At 40.3% G+C, this 25394-nt stretch overlaps 1 protein-coding gene across 2 annotated transcripts in view; it reads left to right on the forward strand.

Annotated features, from left to right (window-relative positions):
- Window positions 1-8638: 8638 nt before the first annotated feature.
- Window positions 8639-25394, forward strand: part of glra4a (glycine receptor, alpha 4a) — a 39015-nt gene continuing 22259 nt past the window's right edge. For both annotated transcript variants that reach the window (XM_068581547.1, XM_068581557.1), the window contains exon 1: window positions 8639-8794. In XM_068581547.1, the coding sequence (XP_068437648.1) occupies window positions 8727-8794 (68 nt within the window). In that variant the 5' untranslated portion in view covers window positions 8639-8726. The remainder of the gene's footprint in view (window positions 8795-25394) is intronic.

Below are 25394 nucleotides of genomic sequence, written 5' to 3' on the forward strand. Positions count from 1 at the left end.
GGTTACCCTGGTTTGCACTCGGCCCCTCATGTTACCACGGTCTTGGAGCAGGATGCGTGAGCAGAGTTGTATTCGGCCGGTGATGCCACTAAACCCTTTGGGATGCCATTTAAAATGTGGACTCAAACTGGCTATTATTAGAGTGTGATGGACCAAGCAGTAAGGCTCAGTTGTTGAAAAGCCAAGCTAATCTTTTACATGCAACTTAATATGGAATTATGAGAATAAGATTATCAGAGATACAGTGCATTTCCCGTTTGTAAAGTACAACTTTTCGCCATGGAACCACTGTGCCATTTGGGAATCGTTATCGCACCAGATTATCTTGTGGTATTTTGTATTTATTGTTTACTCTCTTTCTCCTCCCTGTTGGGAGTCAACAGTGAATGTTGTGGTTCACACTTTAACCATTTGATACAAGGGCACCTCGTGAATTATTTCTGTTTAAATGGACATTTTTACTGGTTCAAATTGTATACTGTGCAGCACAGGTGATTTTTACAGAAAGGTAGCGGATAAAAAATGGATGTGCTCTTTACTTTGACTGCTTCATGCAATTATGAATCATAGTTCAGAGAACTTTAGGGCATCAATGATTAATTATAAAACCATTAAATAAATAAAAAATGCAAGGACAGAAGTTCAATACAACTCTCAATATACACAGAAGATGTTGATACAACCGTGAGGCACATTTCTGAATTTCTTCCTGCTTCCGCAAACTAATGCAATGTAATGCATCACCACATTGCTTTGCATTCAGTTCCATCACATTCTCTCAACAGCAACATAAAAGAAGCCACAGGGCACAGTGTTGTTGCCTCTCACTGTTTCTAGGCCCGCAAGTGTCACAGACATTACGTGGAAAATAGGACAGCAGTTGAATGCTCCCTCAAAATCCACCACAAGAGAAATGAGTCACACAGACGCTATTAAAAACTGCAATCTTCCAAAAAAAACTTATTTTATGAGCTTTTCATATCAAACCAAAAAAAAAAAAATCAAAATATTTCCCCCAGAAATAGTTTCGCAGCCAATTAAGTACATTTTGCCTCAGTAAGTTGAAAGAAGAACAGAGACACGGCAGAGCACCTTGTTTACTGCTGCGGCGGGATGCCCCATAAAGCTGCACACAGACAGCTGCACATTCAAGTCAACACTGAGAGAGTTGTATTTCATGGTTACAACTCTTTGATACAGCGGCTTGTGTGTCATGAGAGACGCTGCAATTAAGACCCACTGTATCAGAGTTGGAACATGACTCAAAGCATCTGCTTGGTGAACAAATCATTACAAGTCATCTATAGAGAATGGTTGGTGCGTCGCGTGTGTAATGAACATGAGAATAGACATCTAGTACTCAAGGACACGAGCGTGCTGTTTATTCTTGGTTGTCTCGAATGTCATTTACATGTCTGTGTTCAATTTAAAAAGCAGAATCTGTGATTTGTTCAACCACGTAAATGTGGGTTACATTCACATGGTAATAAATCATATAAGTTGGCAATATACAATTAGCACTTTTTCTGTTTGCCCACCGATCATAACTCAAAATGTGGGATTGTTAAATGTTGTCGACTTAAACAAACCTTTCAAACATGGAGTACTTCAAATGAAACAATATGTTGTTCCCTAAAGATCACAACATTGTGGTTGGATCACATTTGCGCTATAAATCACACGTGTGTGTGTGTTATCTTATTCAGCAGTTGGGAGGCTATATCTGACTGTTTGGTGCTGCAGGTGGAAGGAATGCAAATGCATGTGCAACAGGTTTTCCATTGTCTGGTTTGTTATTGGCTGGTAAAAGAAGGAGTGTTATCAGAGGCAGTCTCCTCCTGGAGCTGTAAATAATGTTGTGAGTGTAAAAAGGTGCAGGATTGGCCTCTTGCTGTTTTGGTTTGAAGCTCTTATCTGGACTTGAGCAAAGTGTTCACTTTACTAGACCAAAGCACCAACATGTGTCCACTTGTAGGGATGAGCCACCAGCACTTGCTTTGCTATTTTGTCTGAGGAAACTGTTCAAATCAAAACAGCGGACTATGTTTAAGACACATACGGAAAAGATCAAACAAATCATTGCTTGTTCAATGACTTCTAGACCATAGAGGACAGTAATGTGTTAGGCCTCCAAAGCATTCAGTTGTGACCTTTCCCTCAGTGGCCTGCCTAACCCGTGCCTCCATATACATGTCTATCATCTAAATTTGACCTTTATTTCCATTTTAGTCTGTGGAGCTATTTATGCTACAGTTAAACATAACGGGCCCCCAGTCGAGCTTCTGACCAGCCTCTGTGTATCTCTGGCCAGTTGTTTGGCAATATCAGGAAACGTCGTGCTCTCCTGACAGGGGTCATAGACGGGCATATAGCAGGTCAGACAAAAAGAGCAAGGAACCGACAGGACATACTACTGGATATGCTATTTCTATTCTATCTGGGTTAATGCATCTTTTGCAGAGCCAATGCAGCACTTTGACATATAATTATGAATTAAAAAAGTGCATCAATGGAAGCTTGAGACAGAGTCAATGAGGGCAATTACACTGCAACAATTAGTCATGATTCAAGTCTGTTTGTGCTGTGTGGCGTCTTACACTCATATCTATGGATATTATTCAATCCCCAGTTTCATGTAAGCAATTCACGGACATGGTGAGACTGCTAAACATAGCTTTCCAACAGAGAGTACACGACATTCGTGTCATGTTATGTGAAGGACTACACAGTGGAACTTGGGTAAGTCGGTAAGGCCAAAGTTAAACCAGGTGGCAGCCTTCACATCAACGCATTAAAGCAGACAATGTGGGTCATGACAATGATATTGACCTCTGTTTTCTCTTTAAAATCTGTCAATTAGCCATTAGCTTAGCTAGCACAAAGATTGGTGGAGGAGAAACAGCGAGCCTAATGTGATCCAAATGTAAAAACAAATAAGCTATTCATCTCCTGGCTCCGGCATCATATTCATTGATTGTGTCATTTACTCTCGGCGAGAAAGCCAATTATGTATATTCAAGCATATTTCCCAAAATATGAAAAATATTCCATTAATGGGCAAGCATTTTTATATTACCGAAACATTCATTATACAATGTGGAGCACTGGGTCTCCACAGGTTGAGTTTTAATGGACGGGAGAATGTGAGGAAATATGTCTGCACTGTAATAAAAAGAGTTAAATCTTTAAATCAGCATGAGGATGTGGCTGCATTCTTACCAACATACCCAAATCCAAATGCTGTTTTTCAGGTTGACTTGAGTCTAGTTCACAAATTTGAAAGACTTGAATCCCCCAAAGCAAAAACAACCCTAGAATCTCAAATAAGGTGAACATTTCTTTAAATGCTATTTCTCTCCTATCATAAGTTATTTGAAGGAGGTTGCCTCTGAATGGAGGAGGTTGCCTCTGAATGGAGGGTGCTGCAGTGAACTACGTGCTCATAAATCACAAAAGAGTCTTTGACTACCACTAATATGAATAACATGTAGAGCCCATATTGTGTTAAACTTATTTTGGATTTGTAATCTTCCAATAATTTGGCTGACTGACTCTGTATTGCTTGTCATTTCCTTCGTGGCGACCATTTCTGTCTGTCAAAGCCTATCAGCTTCCTTTTGGATTGGCTGTCTACTTTGGCTGGCTGTATAAATTGAATGGAGGCTGTATGCATGCAGACTGATGGTCATGTCTGTCTGGATCATTTCTTCACTTTATGCATCTGTGAAGACCTTGGGAGTGTTATATTTACACATGTATGTCCACAGGGATAATTCATCCCGTTGCGCCTCCTACATCTCATGAAATTATTTGAAAATACAAATATTTACAATCACTTTTCTCTTAAATAAAGTTCATAATGTTTATTTGGGGGCTGAACACATGACTAAGCAAACAGCAAAGGCCACGGGGATTAGAGTGAAATGGGTTGAGTCCCATATTTATGTATGAGGAGTTTAGATATGACTAAGTATGTTTATCATTGAATGGTGGAAAGTAGTTGAATAGGTGTATTCTTCAAACTTTCAGAATACTTTATAAGTATTATTTTTTTTTCCTTTACAGTTCAAAACACTGCCTGGTTTGACATATTAATTCACTACAGTTCTCAATTTTAGACCTCAGAATGGAAAAATTCAAATCATACAGTGCATTTCTAAAGCACCATTATTGTTCAAATATAAATGTAAATTTAAAGCACCTTTCACATAATACAAGGACACTTTATAAAACTACACAAGCAAAACACTAAATTAAAATGCTTTGCTAAAAGGACAAGTCCTGATTTATTAACAGAGGCGCTCAAAAACCATGAATACAAAGTTATGGAGAAGAGATTAAAAACAACGTGAGCATCATCTTACATCTGGGGACTATTATGACGTCGTTGTGAGATGAATAGATGAGCTATGTCACTGATCGTTTGATTGACTGTCTCTGCTATTATTAAGTCTATTGACTATATTCTTTATTTCCTTGTGAATATAAAAAGACGGCACATCTGCCACCTTGCCAATGACCACACTTAATAATATAAATAAATAGACATGTATAGATATGTACATACATCCTTGCACATTGATGGAAGAGGACAGGTGTTACCAAAGTCCTATCAAATCCAGACCTCTGGGATACAACCAGAGGGAATGGCACCTTGACCTTGTCTCTATGTAAGTTTCGCTAAACAATTTGAGGATAATCACATCTTCCGGCCATAAACAGCATGGGCTGCTGCGCAAAGCCTTTTGTATTCACCCAGACCAACAGCCATGCAGAATGTTATTTACTCTCCAACTGAGGATAAGGAAGAGGTTAGGCCACGAACAGGCTCCTCTAGCCACAGGTCAATCCCTCAGAGGTGGTGGTGGTGGAGGAAGGAGGGGGTTTGGAGATTGCGATTTTGTGCAAGGCTGAGCAACCATTTCTCAGAGACTAAGGGGGTGGAAAACCTCTGAGATACAACTTAGGCAGCTGAAAACCACTTTCACAGCAAATGCAAGAATGCTGGATATGATGACAACATAATAGATAGCCCATAGTCGTTTACACAGAAATGTTGGAAACATCTGTAGTCTAAATCATCTTTCTTTTTCGACCACAGACAAGTGAAGAAACACGCCTATGATGCAATGTGGGTAAATATAAGGACCAATTGCAAACATGTTTACCGACTTCGTTTAAAGGTCAAGTTTGGTATGCTCCATTGGGTCGTCTGGGTGATCGGGGTCAAAGGCCAGCGTGATCAGCACAGCTGGAATCCGATCTGTCATTAGCAAGCCACCCGTTAATATATGAAGCTGAGATCAGGGCAGGTTGAGAGGTTTGGTGAAACCCCTCTGTGGTAGACTTTAGGAAAAACACTTTCACAGCAAACGCAAGAATGCTGGACATGATGAGAAGATAATGAATAGCTAATAGTTAGAGACTTACAGATAAATGTTGTAAATGTCCCCTCTATGGGTATGTTTCTCGTCTAAGTCATGGTCTCAGGCTCTCAGACAAGAAAAGAAAGAGCCTACGAAGCAATGTGGGTAAATATTAGGGCCAATTTCTAACACATTCACCTTAGGTGACTGCGTTCAAAGATCAAGTTTGGTATGTGACCATGAATAAAACAGGACCATGGCTTATGGTTATATTCAGGTAGGTTAGTCAAAGACCACTTTCCATTGGGTTGCATGGGTGATCGGGGAAAAGGGCCAGAGTGCTCGCCAGAGCTGGAATCTGACCTTTCAAGCCAAGCCAAGCAACCCCTTGAAAAACAAAGCTGAGATCAGGGCAGTTTGAGAGGTGAGGGAGTGAAAGGAAAGATTGAAGAGTTGATATTGTTAGCATTCGTGACTTATCAGCATTTTTTTTTTTTGCAGAGTGTTTTTATTTTCAAGTTGCAACAAACAAAAACCTGGTTATACTGACTGACACGTTTCTTTATAACCTGAAACGTGGGCCCTGTAGTTCATTTTGAGTCAACCCCACATCCTGCTGCAGTAAATACAAATGTGTCTTAATCCGCAGCTAAAGAAATATCCAACACATGCCCCATTTACTCCTGTTTGAGTAACTTTTACCAAACAACTACAGCGCCTGGGCACCTTTAAGGAAATTACAGTTTTCAAAAATGAAACTAGATATTTGTGAAACATTTCTATAGGAATAGTTAGATCTACGAGATGCAGGAGGGCCACACCTGGTGTCTTTTAGTCAGACGCAGTCAGGTGCAGGGCCGGACACGGCACCCGACACTCCAAACCCTGAAGCTTCATTACGGCCCTTGAGCAGCTGCACGTGTGCTCACTTGGTCTCTAGACAGAAGTGGATATCTGGCAGGCTTCGTGGCCCGCTTCCTCTCGACTGTAGTACGGTCTCAAGTGGAGGGTGTTTAGGGACTTGACATTGTAATGCTTTTCTTCCTCCTGTACTTTTCCCTGGGTCAAGGCAGGATTTACTAACAGGGGGTGCCTTGCGTATAGTCAATACTATTCATGACAAACGTGATGGTTTGTCCCCAGGAACGGGGCGAGGAAGTGGAGTCATCCATCCGAGAGGCTTCTGCTGCTCTCCTGGGATCCCCAAGTAGTTCTCAGAGCTCTTTCGTCTGCTCCCTTTTAAGCCGCTGTTCAGTCTCGACCTTTAGCTTATTGGCAAAAAGCAGCTTCTCTATCTGGGCACTCTTTTGTCGCTTGTGCCTGTGATAGTGTTTTTGTCTCCCATGAACCTTGAGAAACTTAGTTTGTTCCCATATCTTTCAAGGTGCTGACATGAAAATAGTTGAACTCAATATATTGTGCTCTGTTCTTTTACTTTGATGTGATTGTCAGTAAAAATTGGGGGGATGTGTACATCACAGCATATTATAGTGTGCAGCGGGTGATGTCGCACCCACAGGTGTAATTCTGTTGTTATAATTGCTTACGACCCAGGGATGATAGACACGTTTATTCATAAAAGATAAAAGAGTGTTTATATAAGTAAACAATCCTTTGACAGGGGATCTTTTGATCTGATACACTAAGTTTTGACTTCACATTGGAGTGAAATCTGCCTACCAGCTTGCATAGCAGAGCCAAACACAAAATCAGCATTTAATTGATTCAGTATAAAAAAAAAAATGTGTAAATTAATAATCAGAGTGAAAAGGCAAAGAGGCATTTGATTTTCTGTACATCATAAGTAAGGAAAAATCCAATGCATCTTGTATATACCCATGCTTCAGTGAAGAATGAACAAGGAGATTGAGTAATTGATGAAGCAAAGGTTAATCTGCTGTGTTATCCACATAAAAGAGATACCTCTGCCTGCTTGGGAAACACTAGATGGGCTGGGTGTTATCCAATCGCAAAGACGAATGACTGCAACCGAAGCAATTTGATGGTCGGACCCTGTGAGTAATGTGTCAAACTGACCTCTAATGTCTGATAGTCAGTACGGGTACATTGAACTACGACCTGAGATACTGCACATCTGAAAGACACCTATAGATCCTATCTGATCACCACAAAGAATTATTTTCTGATGATGAAGATACAACCCATTCCCACAAGAGTGATAGTAGACATTCTGCAGGTATCCCTGTATATCTCAAATGAATCGTGACAAATTATGATCAAATCTAAAACTGTGTACCATCATATTGGACTGATACATAAAAATGTACTCGGAGGCAGTGCAACAAGCTGAAAACACAGATATGACATTAGTGTTAAAAATCTGGCAGCTATTTGTCCATTTGCACATGGAGCAGATAACTGACACATTAGCGTTCATTTAAACTCGTGTTTCTGTCCACCTAATGACTGTAAACCTAATAAACTCTAATTTGGGCTCTTCGGCTGCTAAATGCTGCACTTTGTCCACCAGCTGGGTGATAACTGTGTGTCTGCGTCTGTCTGCAGAGCAAAGTTGGGGGATGATTCTCTGTGGGTTTGGCACTACAATACACGCGACTGCTCTTACGTAAAACATTGTTATTTGACCCAGGTTTTATTTAAAATATTAATTAGCATTTTTTAATTCAATTAAGAACGAGTCAACACGCTGTCCTCTAGTGGCCTAAAAGGCACACTTACTGAAAGAAAGAAAAAGACTCAATAACCCCCTGAAACTCACCTTAAAAAATGATCTAGAAATACTGACTCAATCAACTAAAAGAGTTGAAAACTCCCCAGAACCATTTTGAGCTTCTTACGTGTTTCACTCCAGATTGCTCACCAGAATGTATTCATCACTGCATCATCATCATCACCTCAGCCATCACTCCCATGCACCAATTAAGCTCAATTACACACGAGGCAGCCGTCAGAGCAGAAGCTATATCGTTGCTTTAAATCTTCACACCCTTTTTTACACGAGAAAATCAAAACAAGCTGGCGAAACCACGGTCACAAAAGTCACCCGACACCCCCTTCCTCACACTGACGGACTGACCAGTGCTGTCCAGCAGCCTGAGGCGAGAGCCCGCTGTGTGGATGTGTGCAGCCCTCTGGACTTGATGGGGAGGGGGAGAAGTTTCCCCAAAGACAAGCTGCTTAGATCAGAGAGAGAGAGAGAGACGGAGAGAGAGAGAGAGAGAGAGAGAGAGAGAGAGAGAGAGAGAGAGAGAGAGAGAGAGAGAGAGAGACTTCCTCCTCCAGCCGAGTCTCACAAGCTGCTCAGTGGATTTGCTTATTTCCGAAATTAATTTCCTGCAAGTTATTCAACGAGACTGAGGAGATATTTCAAAGCAGAGGATGCTCCCACAGGTCATTCGGAGTCTGTATGTCTTGTCTTTCTGCTTTTTCCAAGGAGGCTTTATCAGGTGAGGCGCACTAACATTGTATTATTCTCATGCTTGTACCAGTGTTCTGTTTCCGTCTTGTTTTCTGCTCGACATCAACTTTTCCACCTTCAGAGGCGACGCATATACTTGCTGTTCCCGTCATCTGTCATTTCAGAGACTTTTGACTTGATTTGCAGCTCTCTAGGTAATTGGCCGACTCGATGTTTGTTTTTTTTGTTGTTGTTGAGACGAGACGGGTTGAAGCTCCCTTCAACTAACTATCAATGTATCAGGTGTCGCTGCCATTTCAGAAAATGTAGTTAAAAACAACACCTGTTATAAAGCGGTCGGCTGTATGCGAGATGCGAGAAGAGATGGGCAAGATTTCATAAAATGACAGAGAATTTCACGCGTCGGGAAAACTGAGATGTCTCGTCACCAACTCAAAAAAGAAAATAAAGTCACAGTATCGTCTCACTTCATCATTTTAACTTACAGGACATGCACGCGTAAAACTAAGTCGGCACGCCAACACTTTGTCATTAAATCACGGCATCAGATATCGCACCTTGTAGTGAGAAGCGAAAATCTGTCCTGGTCGCAAACTACCTGTGGAATTCCCGCCGGTAGTTTGCGACCAGGACTGGTTTCGGGCTTTTGAGTGAGAAGGGTAACGTTAACACTCATGTCTCTCTCTCTCTCTCCTCCCTCATATCATCCACCAGCAACCAAGCGTCCTCCTCTCTCTTCCTTCCTCATTACATCCACCCTTCCGTCCTTCCTTGCTTCCTTCCTCCCCCTCTCTATCCTTCTTGGTGGCAAAAACTTTTATTTGCAATGAACACTTTCCTTATTTCATGCCCTGCCAACCTCAGGTGGGAACGAAAGGGAATTAAGATCTGCATAATCCTGGAGCGGAACAGAGCCGTGACTCCGTGAACCCAGGGGCGAGGAGAGCAGCTCTTAGCCTGGAGAGCAGTCGACTGACAGCACCTCCTCTCAGAAATGACATGCTCTCCTACTGGCTCGTCTGCTCGCCACGTAGGGAGGAGGGAACGAGAGAGGAGAGGAAGGGATCGAGGAGGGCAGGTGTAAAAGACAGGCCGAATCTGATGGAGCTGTGGAGTGGTGGGGTGGAGCGATAGAGGGTGCCGATGGGAATGGAGCACACTGGGATGGAGAGAACTGAACAAGAAATTGAGAGGGTGATTCATTTAGCTGGAGGCTGCCTGGAGATTAGTAAAGTGGAGGACAAGGCCGGGAGATGGAGAGAAATGGTTCCGCAAGGAAAGAGGAGATGAGATTGAGCGTTGGGGAAGAGTGTGAGGGGGGAGGAAGCATAGTAAAGGATTTTAAAAAAAATATTGTCATGGTGAACAGTGGGATTAGAGGAACTGAGAATGAGAAATGGGAATGAGGGGTGTAGTAAATAAAGTTCATCTCATAGTCCGATAGGGTGGTGGCTGAGGGTTTGGAGATCTGTGTCTATGTGTGTGAGAGAGAAAGAGATTGTTGTGTCTCGTGCTGCTGCAACACTTCTGGCTCTTTTGCCTTGAATGTCGGATTAAAAAGAAAACTAAACTAATCTGCCACCCAGTTTAGTTGCATGTGGGTTTTGTTAAGGGACTTCTCAAGGGAGACACGTAACACAAAAATAAAAAGAGAGAGAGAACTGAAGATTGGCAAAGTGGTCGCTTTACAGCTCAAATGATATGTTGTATTGGCTTCATTGTTGCAGGGAGCATATGCTTCTTTGTCATACCAGTTAAAAAATAAATGTTGCTCACTTTTCCCCAGGTAAATATTGCCTGCAGTTACTTGAAATTGTGCTCCCGATTAGTAGCATTTTCATTCGTTATATCGGGCTGCATGTTTCTGGTTGGTCTTCATTGGTTTGCAATCCTCTTTGTTTCCCAGGATGAATTAGTTTGGGGCTGTATATCGGATCAGTATTGATCTAATACCTTGATACTTCACATGCAGTTTTTGGTGACATTAGACTCCAGGGGGCAACATGATAATGGTGGCGACACTGACTATTACACAATGTGATAATCATGGTAACATTTGATTTTCTACTCTGATAAAGGCTTTTTGTCCTTTTTTAAACACATTTTTAATATAAAAATTCGGAAATACATAATAAAATTATGAAAAAAAACAAGATAAGAAATCTGATCTTCCAGCTTTTGTTTAGTACAGGGCAGTTTTTTGTTTAAAAAGGGACCGTGTGGAGGATTGTCTTTCATTGCAGGCTTCATCCACCTCTCCGCTCACTCCATTTTTTCCATGACTGCAATAACGTGAACCGCAGAGGGCAAAACCGTGCTAACAACATTCGCCTAGCTCAGAGGCCTTTAGGAGGAATGGAAGTCAGGCGGTGACTGCCGATATCACAGTTTTGCATTCTCCGACTCACGTTGCAGTCGTTTCACAAATGTGTTGAATAACTAACCCTAGAACACTAACGTTAAACATTGTCACACCATAACTAATGTCTGGTATATTTCACCTGATATAATGTGCCTGATAGAATATACTTCTCATCAAAATGTATTCAAATACAACAATACAAGGCAAGTTGAGCTACCCTTCCTTTATCTTACTCTACAGGACTTCGCATGAAACCAAAAACAGGTATCATGGGGAGACCCTGAATAAAGGCTCAAAATCAGGTGAAAAATAAGGGAATCGTCAATAAAACATAATTAAAAATATAAAAAAAGGAGCGATGAACTTGTTCTTGGGTCCACATGTTCCTAGGACATATGGACCTTGTCATGTGAAGGAAAAGTCTCCCCTCAATGTTAAAACCTATCCTGCCTGAACCAGGGATGAGAGCAGAGAGACACGCCCACCTTCAGGAACGTCAGTGAGCAGCATGAAGCTACACAAAGACTCACGCAACTCAGACAAAATTAACAATATGAAAATAACAAAACCACAATCGCTTGGGTGAAAATCACCCGGCGTTAGTGTTCTGGGGTTAAGGTAACGTACGATGAAGAGACAAAGAGTTTATCCTCAGCAAACACAATGATTCTTAGTTTTAGGTGATTACACACCAAGTAAGAAATGTCATTTTCCTTTTTTGCTAAAAGATCCCCTGAAATCTTACGCACTGGACCTTTCCAGTGCATAGCCGCACCAGTTGACGTTAGTGCTCATTTAAGCACTATAAAGACATTTTATGAATTGTATCGTTAACGCTGATTTGCAACCTCCTCCATCTGGTGTGAAGCGTCATTAACAAGCAGAACTCAAGTCATGCTACTTGCGTTTGTTCACAGTAGGGTCCTAAACAGCAGTTTGATTTTGTTTCTGCTCCACACTGCTGCCCTAAGAACGGCACACCGAGACACTTTCGTTTACCGAAATGATCACACACGCTGACTTCACCAGTATGTGACGATCACTGCAGCGGACACACGAATTGTGCAAATGGATCAAGGCCCTGTTGTCATCTGACATCTGTCATCTGTTTTTTCATTGGCAAACTGTGAGTGAGGTGAAGGTTTAGTGAGGTAAATGTGATACAGAATATTTTTCTCACAGGCTCATCGTAGGAAGTTCATATGGGGATGTAGCTGATACTTGTATAGTACCAAAAATAACTTGAAGCTCTTGTAATGAACAGTTGTTTCAGCGTGGTGGCATTTCTTAAAGCACGGTCAGAGAGGCAATTATAACCCTTTTATTCAAATAAATAAATTAAATAAATCACTTTGAATTAGTGGATTAACCGGCAGGGGCAAAATAAACCCACTGAAAGGTGTTGTGTTAAGTTCAACTTTGGTGTACAAAGTTAGGGTTTTGACCAAGCGCAAACTGACTTCAAAGTGCTGTTCTTTGTAGTAATACTGAACCAAAGCAGTCAAAACTGAGGCAAGCTATTGCTTCTTATTAGCTGTGTCTTATTATCCACTTTAATGGAATCACCTATAAAGGAAAAGCAAGAACTGCTAAAAAAAAGGTTGGCCAACAACTTAGAGGAGTCTCCATCCCACCGTCTGTAAGTTGAAGTTTGAGACCTGCAGAATCCGTCATTACCACTAAATCCCTTATCAGACAATGCTTCAGCAAGATAGCCACCTCATTGCCTCACCTGCACACGAAGCAGGTGAGGCAATGAGGTCGTCATGGCCGTCTATCTCAGAAAGAAGGGAGCCTCTGCTGTGCAAGTGAAAACCCAGAGTTAACCCTGAAGTTACCTCACCAACCCCAAATCCTGCTTTGTGGTACAGGGCTTTGGTCATGATGTCTGAAAAAGGACATTTGGATGCGCTTTAAAACCTCACATTCAAATTACTTGTGTTTTCCTTTGAAGCTTCTAAGAAACACCTGTTACCAGCAGAAAAATAATGCTCACAGGAATCGCTCTGGACTGGCTAAATTGTGTTTATTTCTTTCCAAACTTCAAACACTCAGTGTTTGGACAAGAACACCATCTTTCTGTGATAGCTTTTAATTAAATTCTGATGGTATTCCCATCTGGTATGGAAGTATTTGCAAAAGTGAAGTAATATCTGCAGGCTAGTAAACAGTAGAGGCAAGAGGAAATGAATTATTGTGTGTCTTCAATTCAAACACAACCAACAAAGACGTGAAAACGTGGTTTGACAAAAAATATTTGCATATAGAAATTTGGTTGAAAAAACTTAATTTCCACCTATTAATTTAATAGAAGGTCCTTTTGGTCTTAGATGACTAAGTTTTCTTGAGTCGAGGAGGCAGTTTTTATTTCATGCTGAATAAATTATTTCCACCAAACTTCTGAAAGCGCCTGGTAAATACAATATTTAAAATGGTGTTGTTTAGTTGACAAGTGTTAGTCGAATAATAATTTATTTGGTCAAGGACATCCGTTGAAAAAATAATAAGTAAAACGTGCAGACATGCTTGACATCTCATGCAGGGATTAATCTTTTTTTTAATAAAGTATCAGCTGAATGTTACTGGGGATGTCACCTTGAGTTAGACTATCACAAACACTTTTAGGGCTCTCTTATCCTTCACCAAAAACAAATCCCTGCGCACTTGGCGGATACAAAGAGTAGAGCAGCAAGGAGTGCTGACAAAAAGGAAGCGTGAAAGAAGGACAGATGGGATGTTTATGTGAGTTAATGACTAAAAAATGAGAGCCAAGCTGGAGACAAGAGTCGAACAGACGGTTTGCGCTCCATTTCCAGCGCCACCATGAACCGTAGTGCTGTACTTAGTAATGAAATATGAAGACTAGGGAAACAAAGACAATTCTTTCAAATATAATCAAAGAGTTTGTATTATTGTGCTGGTAAGCTTTAAATTCCATTGATGATATGTCGGAAACGTAATTGTAGCGTGTCAAAAACAATACTTCAAACAAGTCATTATTTGGAGGATTTTGGATTTGTTCATCCTCCAACTGGCTTATGTTTCATCCGTAAAAGTCACTGAAACACTCGCTTCAAGCAAAAGTTTAACGTCCCTGCTCTTTATATTTCATGACCAACGTTTTATTTTTAAAGAAAGGGTGTTGGGTAGCACAGATACTTGGCCACACAGTCAAATCTAAAATCCCTGCCAAGAAAGCAGTGTCTGACACAGATCTGCTCTTTGCTTCAGTGGACATTAGATTGGTGTTTGGATACAGCGGTGGAGGTGACAGCCTACTGATGGTCTCAGCAGTTAGCCAGACCCTTCAGTGTTACGCTGACACCTTGGGTTATTTCAATCAAACTGCACATTACCTTTCCCCGTTTCTGTTGTTTATAATGTGCATAAAAACTTCCTTCACATACATCTTAAAACATACTAAACAGATGCTGGATCATTGGTTTTAGGGTGAATATCCCCAGAGATATGCCAATCATCTTTTCTCTCATTAAGAGTCACACCACGAGTTTAAGACCCAGAGTCATATATATCTTACAAAAAATATATTTTTCATCATGGAAGAGGAATTGGTGTCCATCCAAGCCTATTTCTTGCCTGCTCTAAACCACATATTTGTGATATCCCTCTGCTGCCAGCTGAAATCAATACCACAAGCCACTGAATAATAAATGCATCATGAAGTGTAGCTGATGGGCATCAGCTCAGGGTAAACTTTTAATCCCCACAGATATGTAGCCAGTTAATGGTGAGCTGGAAGAGCATTAAAGTGCAACGTTCTCCACTGGTCATGCAGGGAACCTCAAAAACAAATTCCCTTTGGCCAGTTGTTTACACAGAGGTTAAAATCCGAGGGGTGTTGTGCTTTCTACACATCACTCCCTTCACACATGCAGGAGGTAAAAAAAAAAAAGGGTTGAGCTAGATTTAATCCAAGATAAACTAAAGAAATGAGACATTACACATGTATTTCAAAAATCAGAGGTACTTTAATCAATAGTGTCATTAATAATGGATTAATTAACTATGTAATCGAGGATACATTTCCTCTGACTCTTCAGCTTCCCATAGCTCTTAGGAACTTTTTAGCTCATTACTATGATTCTATAACCTGTAACTTTACTGATTGGTGATCACTGCATTGGTGATCATCATGGTGAACATTCAAACCTGTCAGTTTAACTTCCTGCTCTTCACATGGCTTTGTTAATACACAACAAATCATGTTGTGTGCAGACAAGCTTTCAGCTGAATAGACATGGACAGATATGTTTGTGTCCCATACTACAGCTTGTATATTAACACTGTTATCACTACTGACAATGAAGAGGAATACCAGGCAGATATCTGAGCCCTGGAGATGTGCAGGCTGTAGGTGGCTTCAATGTGGTTAAAAAAACAGTTGTTCTCTCTGTGTTCAACTCAAACCACGCTGGTGTGCGAGTCAACGTATCTAGGTCACAGAATATGAGACACAGTGTTAAGGTTAATGCAATTAAGTGAACATTTCCACTCTCCTTCAGATTAAAATGTCTACTTATTGACTGGAGCAGCACTTTGGCTCTGAGGTTCACTGCAGGAGGTCATTGTGTTCTCTGCAATTAGAAACAGGAAGTGGCGGGACATTATGAAACCCTCCATCATGTCATTATATTGGACCATACAGTCAATGCTGATTAAACTTCATTCTTGTCCAACCATAATATATGGCTGGACATAAAGAAACAGTAGCCAGTGGAGTCAAGCTGAAGCTCTGCTTTGTAATTGAATCAAAAGGAAACCATTATCTGCACCTTTAAGAATGACCACGCTGCACTGCATCAGTAATTACTGTTATTTATAAGCCAAATATACTGCGGGCTAAAGCTAACAGGAGTAGAGCTTACTAATCATGATCTTAAAGTCAAATGCACACCTGAACCAAACCCGTTGGCTTTAAATTTTAAAATTTTAAATTCTAAATTTGTCAAATAATTTTTTCATTTCAACCAATACAGGGTTGATTTATTTCTGATTAGTTGTTTTTTTTTAAAATATATTTGGGTCTCTGACTGGAGTCTCATACTTTGACTCTGTGATGAAGAAAATAAATCGAAGCCTGAGAATATTAGGTACCAGAAAAATTATGATTTCACAGCTGATATTGACAACAATAGATTATGAACACGTTTTCTATCAGAACACATCAGAAACAAATCTCCACCCTCTAGTTTATAATAGTCTTTTTTAGATTAGTTTTTTCAGGCGTCCTCATAAAACCTATCATGTCTTATGTATGAGCCGCTAAATTAATAAACACCTGAATCCAGAACACGTTTTCACTTTAATTTCGTATAGATCATCGTATTGGCTGAGCGATATTGTGATTCCTTTCTTCTTTGTTCCTAAAATTTGGGGGGAAATTCAGTCTCCCTCCAATTGGAAATTGTTTCCTCATGCAATTGATGTTTTTTGCAATAATGCACTTATTATCGCCACTGAAGAGATTTTCCTATGACTGTATTCTACATCTCATTGAGTCAAACCTACACAGACTGTGATCCTCTTGGAGAAGGCACACAGTAACACCCAGGTCACTCACATGAGGCAACAGGCCGAGCTGTAGTGAAAATAAAAGCCAAAACAACAAACAAATCGTCTCTCTTCCTCCATTTCACTCCTTCCGAGGTCACACATGACCAGTGAAGCATAATTTGTCGGCGTAAAGGGGGTCGAGAGGGTTGTTGAGGAGGATTACAGCTGTGCTCGTAAGATAACACAATGGCAGGGGGGTCTCTCCTCTCCAGAAGCATGAAATGAGAGTGGTCCATGTTGGGATGCAATGCAGGAGTCTGCATAACGATCTACACACTGAAGTAATTAGTTTCTGATGTTAGGTCACTCGTACAGGAAGAAGCTAATCGCATAACCCACAGTTTCAACGTCAGTACAATATGTTAGTGGTTGTTTTGTGTACGAGCAGAGCAAACCATTCATTGCATGTTTACTTTATTGACATCGAGCTCTTTCTGCTGTAACAGCAAGATATCCGATAGGGTCTCCAATAATCAGTTTCCACAGATATAGCTCTGTATTGATGGTTGGAGGTGTCCATTATCTGACACGTTGTGATATAAGTGGGCTGTTTTTCTGCAGGTGACTGTTTTTTTAAACACCGTGCAAAGCTGCTTCAAGGGTACCACAGATCATGTACTTCCACAAATCCCCTGTGCTCTGACCTCTGGATCACTGGCAGACGTTTCTCCCCCACATTAGTGAGATGACTAGATGTCCTTGACAGGTGAAGGCCTGTATTGATGATATCATAGTGTGCTCAAGTCAAAAAAAAAACAACGACAGAAGCCAAACCGAGTCTTTCTTTTGAGAACACAACAGTTTTGAGTTTTAAAAGTTGTTGTTGCAAAGCCCAATATTATGTGAGTTGCAGTGGTACACAACTTCATAGAGATCATTTTGAAAGGATGAACTATAACTCTACCAAGGATGTTTTATCATCATAACGACATTGCTGTAGAATAAACCATCAGGAGTAAAATATTTCACATTGTAGTTCCTCAGTCTCACGCTTTACTGTCTGCTAATCATTGTCTTTGTTAATTCCTGGAACTGAGAAAGCGATAAGTAAGCCTTATTTTGGACAAAGACCATTTAATCTCTCTTTTTAGTTCTGTTAATTCAACGTTGTCAACCTAGTCAGCGGATTAATTGATGCACCGATTGGCTTACAAGAAGTTTGAGAGTTATTTGGGACTAGCAACAGTAGTATGTCATAATAATACAACATATTTGAGTTCTTGCTGCTGTGTCTGTAGATTAGTAACCAGTTGTGAACGAAACCGTACATCCTTGTTTTGCACCTCATTTAACTTAGTGGATGGAAATGGAGTACTAAATATATTACGAGTATAGCAGGTTTTGCACAACATGTTTTAGACTGAAAGTAGTCTGAGCCATATTCCTCTCTATTCGATCTTATCTTGAGCATTTCATTAACTCTTCCACCTTTCCTTGATTCAATCAATGGCCTGCTAGGCATTTGTCTTCTACAGAAAGGACAGATTTATGTTAGTTGTTCAAATAATGTTAGCAGGGCCAGGCTGATTATCATCTAATTCACTCATTGTATTAATTAACAGTCACGTTTCATATTTAGGAGTGATATTTATATTTAATTGCAGAACTCTAAGAAGTAATTGTAAAGGCTTGTCTGATTAATTGTATGATTAATTATTAATGCTGTATGATACATCGAGTATATGTGTCAATCTAGACTGTTCATACTGTTTAATATTTTATTAACATACATACTCTTGATTTTGCAATGGTAAATGTAATATTGGTGTTTTTTTGGCAGTACAATGTTTAACATTTTCACCATTTTCAAAATGAAAAGATTGATTTTGATTTGACCAAAGTTCATTCAAATATTTCCAAACTATTGAAACTAAAGTAGCAAAGTTGTATGATCAAGTGAGGATGCAAAAATAAGTCTTCACCGATACACTTCTGAAGTTTTTCACTTCACTGTAGTTGATACACAACTCCAAAATAGTTGGATGAGGCGATAACAATCTGTACAAAATCAGTCACACTTCACCAATATCAAAATTGCAGAACATAATTGTTATACACAACAACAAAGGCAACAAAAATACAATCACTGCCCTTGTTCGATCAAACGGCTGAAATAATCACTTCACGGTAATGATTCAATGTCTTTAATGTCTTAAACTGTAAGTAGTGAGGTGTTAATGTAAAAGCATTGAACGCATATCAATTTGGTCTAATAGAAACCAAAAATACAAGTATGAACGTGTAAATGGGCATATTACGTTTCCTTCAATGACGCCACCTTTTGAAGTCACATTGACATTGAGTAAAAATGGTAGACGTAACAGTCTAGGAGAATATGTTCCCACATTTTATGAGGCTCTTTGGAGGACACAACTTGGATGCCTGCCTTGATGTTCAAAAGACGTGATTTTATCGTGTTTTTTTGGGCTGGTGACGCACACACTATTTGACATGCATGGCCTTACTTTGTTTCCATGTTATCTCAGGCCACACTGGACACAGAGCTTCCTAGCCATCCAAAACAAGGCTGGAGACGCATCTTTTTATCATGTTGAACAGACACTATGCGAGTCCTGAATGTATTCTTTCTCTCACTTTGGTGCTTGACCACTGAGACTCTCTTCATTTGTCTGTGTTACCACACGACGCCCACAGTGTTTCCTGAAAGAGAGTCAGCTCCGGTGGTTCTCTTGGATGGGAGATGTTTGTTTTTCAATAAATGGGTGGTACACTCGATAAATCTGATGATGACACCCCTTTATGTTGTTTGTGTGTAAAAAAAAAAAGTAAAATGTATGTTTTATATTTGTAATGTTTGTCGGGAAAATTCCACCAACACAAAACCTGGGAGGATTTTCTTTTCACTTCTATAATTAATCTCTTGTACAATGAAGTACAGGGTTATTATTGGAGCAATATCATTCGAAATGTATGTGGAGATGTGAAAGTGTATCTTAAACCCTGAATGCACGCTCAGATTTGTAAATGTTTGTATGATTCTGCAAAAGTTTGTTCAAAGTTGTACATTTGTAAACCAATCTGAAAATAGCTTCTCCATGGACCTTGAGATGAGACTAGTTTTACAAGGTCAAGTATCGACTTGATCAATTTAACACAAATTAATTGAGGTAAAAATGTCAGGAAACCCTAATTAATGTATTCATTGTGCCTTGAATTGCAAATAACTTCTGTTTTACTTTTAATATGTAGGTGCTAGAGAGCTGCTTTGAGGTTAACAGGCTTGGTTTAACCTTTTCATAAATCGGTTAATGATTTAGCCAAAAAGATATTTGTTATTGTTATAAGAGCTAAAAGTTAACAATTAATGCTTTTTTTTGTCACAATAATTATTTTTTAAAAAGTGTGACATTCTCACAGGAGGAAATGGAAATCACTGCATGATAAATAAAGATAAAGTGATATACACATGGGTAATATGCTAACCTACAACAGTACAGACCATTCTTACTGAATATTTCATAAAACATCCATTTGGGGCCAAAAATGTACCAAAAATAATAACCCAAAAGCCCAAAATGTGAAGTCAAAGTTCTCATCAAAGGTAAAAAAAAAAACATCCTCTACCTTTAGACACGGTGACGTTCTACATTAACAGCATGAATTGAGAAGCGAGCATTTGACAAAGCATTGTTAGTCTGCCTCCCCTATGGGTATGATTCAGAAAATCCCTGGTAGACGCAGCTCCATGGTGGCTTTGTCATGACGCTGTTGGTTCAGCCAGCAGCTTGATCAAGCGAAACAGGCCGGCGGCAATGCCTGCGACTTCCTTCCTCCTTGCTGTCATGTCCAAAAATATGGGTCATGTAGAGTGCAGTGGCTGTCTTGGTGTGCGTGTGTAATGTGTGTTTTAGTGCAAACCTTTCTCTGTATGACAATTTGCTGTATGTGCCCTGAGCGGAAACATCACTTCACTATACAGATTGATAGCAAAACCCCAGTAGCTTTTATTACGTGGTTTAAGGCACAGGTGGACCATGACAAGGGGCCGAGCTCACGCTGACTCACCCAGTGGCCCTTGGCTTTCTCATTGCTCTCTCTTAATGCGGTAACTGCTTTGGTGCCACGGTCCCTGGGGAAAAATGAGAAAGCCACCAAATCCTATTTCCTCCAAAAGCAGTCACTGCTAGGAGTTAATTACTGTAATGGAGTAGCCAGAGGAAAGTCAAAACTGTGGAAGACTAACCAAGGGCTACTGCCATATACATATATATATATATATATATATATATATATATATATATATATAAACAAAAAGGGATAACACGGTTGCATAAACCGCTCATAGCAGCTAGCAAATGGCTAATAGAACAAAAAGATTACGGCAGCTGGAAATTGCTTGCGGGTAACAGGTAAACAAACATATGCTATCAAAAGATGTGATTTATACCACGATTGATGAGAGCTGAGACCTCTATCCATATTCATATAGGTGCATTTAGCAAATGGGAGACATTAATCATCACATAAGTCGACGGCTTAATTACATGTTCACTGTACACAGATTGTTGACTACCTCTGTAAGAATCGAGCTTGAGAAATTTCCCAGTGGCCTTTTAAACTGAAGACAGACAGGTGTCAGGGGACGCAGAGATCCAACATATGGAGTTGCACATTCTCTCTTTTTTTATCCACTACAAACACTCACACAACGGAGCCCAGTGCCTCATTATGTCAAGCAATTACCATCCAAGTTTGGTTGCATCTACGAATCCAAACTTTCTTCTCAATCCCCTGCATTTCATTACCTGGTCTACGGTAGGGTAAGAAGATGAGAGAAACAGACATCCTGCTTTGATCATGGTGTTTACACCCCCTGCATGTGAACACAAGCATTCAGCTTATGGCACGATTCATAAAGGCAGCGTCAATTGGCATGCATCAGATATGATAGCCCAAGAAAAGGGTTCAACATGCAGATGATGAAAAATATATATTAATAAGCTTGGTTCTATTTGCATGAACCCAGATGTTCTGTACTTTGTGTGTGATCCAAGAGAACAACGTGGACAGTTATTGTACTGTTTTATAGTGCACGGCAACATGATAAAACAAACCTGAAGCTTATGGTGAGAAGCTGACTACTGTATGAGGATAAAGCTGCAGACCATCTCAAGCCCCGAAGCAGACGCATCAAAGCAATCTTTTGTAGCCAGTATAGTCCCTTCTCCCTATCAGAAATCCTGCTAGCTATGTTTCACAGAGAGTGACAGGAGGCCATTCATGCTGATATCAGATCTTTGACGTGGAAATGGTGGCCTGCATACAGAGAGGCTTGGAGAGACATCGGGAAGATGGGTAGGTCTGAGGACGCTCTATGCTATATTCCTCTCCCTTAAGGGGAAAGGTCAGCTCCTTTGGTTTATGACAGAGATTGCCATTTAAACTGCGACTCGTGGAAACCATGTGTTTGTTTGATTCAGCTTTGGGAAGAGCTAACAGGAGGTAAATGCTGAACACTTCATGCAGTTAAATGCACATTTCTCCTTTAAAGATTAATGCTAATGGACAGTTGGAAACGGGGCTTCGTCCACATCGATTCAAATGTCACTGAAGATTTTAGGTTTAAGATAAGAATATATGGATTTGACCTTACTTACTAAAAAGGGGTTTTATCCAAGGCTAGTATGCAGCCGACCAAGCAGACTGTTTGTAGTCCAACCAGCAAAACATAATGCCCAATGATTAGTTCAAAACCCTATCGATATCAATGTGTATGAACTCTACGAGAATGTGAGCCAATAAGTGTGATAAAGTACAGTTTAACAAGTCAGTCAGCAAAGGGAGAAGGTAAGGTTTTAAAATGTCAGATTCAACCTGGAGACTGTGTTTATGTCCGGCGCTTTAACACTACATGACATCATTCACCCATTCACACACTGATGGGAGGAGCTACCATGCAAGGTGCCACCTGCCCATAACAAACAAACCTTCACACACCAGAAGCACAGCTACGGGGGCAATTTGGGGTTAAATGTCTTGCCCAAGGACACATTGAAATGGGCTAGCGGTGCCTGGCATCGAACCGCTGATCCTCTGATTGAGGATGCCAAGCTTCCAAAGAAGTAATGTATTGAGGCGCAATAAACCTAAAAAGGCGTGAAAGCACAAAACCACCCAGCAGTGGCAGTGACAATATCATAACAAAATAGAGGCTAAAGGACACCATTACATTACTTCAATCTGAGTATCTAAAGTAAGCATACCGCATACAGTCAGCTCTCGTGGATCTGGTGTCTCTGCACGCGTCTAATAGAAATTGAAATTCAGATCCTCATATTTCCAAACTAAATAGATGAGCATGAAAAGTAATATTTGCTATAATGTGCGGGGGCTTAACAATTCATTTTGTTGTTACATTTTGAAAGCAGATACAGCAATTAGGAGTTGGAGAAACCTTTTTTTTCTTTCTTCTTTTTTTTTTTTACAGTTTTCTTCAGTTTAATCACACTGCTCCAAAACGCTGCAGATAGAAAAATTAAATCACGAAGATGAATGCATTATACTTCATACAAAGACAAATTTTAGGGCACTACACTGGACTGTGTGAACAGTGCAGGATATTAGTTAAGGTTGCATGGGAAAACCCCCAGGGTGCTAGCTCAGTGTAGTAGAAACAGGCCATCATGAGAATAAATCTGTCATCAAGCTTGAAGCTCATTGAGGCCTTCAGTGGCTCTCGCCGAGAAACATAATTTCTGCTGGGTACTCTGGAGATGTCAAGCCTCACTCCCGCAAGATTAAAGATTGCATTACAAATTAAAACGCATGAGTAATGGAACATAGTTGCGATTTAGTCAGCGTTAGCATGGATTAATCTGAATCATTAAACCCTGGGGTTTGCGTTGAGAAAGCTCAATATACCTTAACACAATGGAGGTTCGTCCATTAGCCTTGGCTCATGGTTGAACTAATTAGGCTTCACTACAAAAAGATCAAAGATAACAAAGAGGAGAAGAGAAATAGTTCAAAGATGGGGGTGGTATTAAAAGCAAGCCCTGTAAACACCACAATATCTAATGGGAGTGTGAGTCTTCTGCCACTATTTGAAGTATCATTAATCCACCAACTATCTTTGTTCTCTGTTCTGTCAGCTGTCTAACCCTTTGAACCACATATAAACTGATTTGGCTTGAAATAAATTATTATTATTATTCCTCTGTGTCATAGACCTCCATTGTTGTCCACAAACTATGAAAAACACATTAATGAGCCACACCGCCGATCTGGCTGACATCTTCCCTCATTACTATGAACATGGGTGTTTTAATTTATTTTGAATCAATTTCACAGACACCGCCCTGGTACCACGAATACTTGCAAGCACACTGTACCTGCAGCTGGAAATTGTATCTCTTATTATTCATTTATGAATGAGTAACATTGGCTAAAAACCCTATCCTGACCCAGCAAATGGTTGAAAAGGCCATGCCCTTTAAAAAAAGTTATACGTGGCAGGTGATTGGATGAACCAACTGTCAATCAAACTGTCTCCCTGGAGAAAATGTATTTTCCGGGGAGAAAAGCCTTCAGCGTTGTTCTTTGCTTTTCTTTCAGTGATGAAATTCTCCTCAGTTCTGATATGAATGATGCTATTGCAGCTTCTATAGGCCAACCTCTTCAGTTGCCTCTCTGGATTGTCTCGCCCACCTAAGCCGCACCTGTAGCTGCCAGTAGCTCCTCACAGGTAGCTAATTAGTCTGAGCTCCAGCTTACCGCACACATACACATCACTTGAAGCCTGACAAGATGGATATTTTTGTGTGAGATGTGATCCTCGCGTGAATCTCCCAGAATCCAGCTGTCATGCAAGGTTAAAAAAAACAATGACGTAAATCACAAGTACTGGCTGCAGCCTCATCCTTCAACAAGAGCAGCAAAAGAGAACGGAGCTCGTTGTCATTTTATTGTTATCAGTATCAGTTTTTCTGCTCGTCAGCGTCCTCCTGCATAATGACAGATATTGCTCTTCGGAGGCAGATCATATTAAAAAGAATTAAGTTTGAAAAATTCAGTAGTAATTTTCAAATCCACCATCTTATATTTTATCTACTGTAGATTGAATATGCATGTATGCCCTGTAGGCTTCTCCCATGACATCGTAAAACCATGGAACAATTTCCAGTAATCTGCCTTGCAAAGGAGACCCCTGTACTGAATACTTAATGTGCACATCATTGCACCTCGGCATACAGCATGTGTAATGTAATGCAGTATATTGTACACTGTATTTTGTCACTAAGTTTAACATTCTGACTGCATCTATATTGGGTTGTTTAATTATATCTTTCATCTTGACAAAGTCTCAAGTTGGGATCCATGTCTCCACCAACACTCGTTAATGGTAAATAAGGCTCAGTAAAAGCTTTTTACTGTCTGACGCTCTGTCTGTATCTATATTTCCAAACCTTGGGGTGTCGCTGTGCAGGACTGGCAGTCATCATGTCATTGAAGATAAATGTGCAAGGTTTAATTGCAGTGTGTTCCAAATCCCTTTCCCCGATGAGCCTATTGATCAAAAAGGGGACAGTAGCCACCGGCCATCAAATACAGAATCGTGAAGACGAGGGCTTCACAGGTCATTTAAAAGAAAAAATGACAAGTCAATGGATTACCGGCAAGCATTCTATGTTTGAATGTACTTTAATAAAAGCCCCGTCAACGGCACGAGTCA

This window comes from Clinocottus analis, unplaced genomic scaffold, assembly GCF_023055335.1.
Source record: "Clinocottus analis isolate CAN_PGR_092001 unplaced genomic scaffold, fCliAna1.0.p SCAF_10, whole genome shotgun sequence".
In the NCBI taxonomy this organism is placed as follows: domain Eukaryota; kingdom Metazoa; phylum Chordata; class Actinopteri; order Perciformes; family Cottidae; genus Clinocottus; species Clinocottus analis.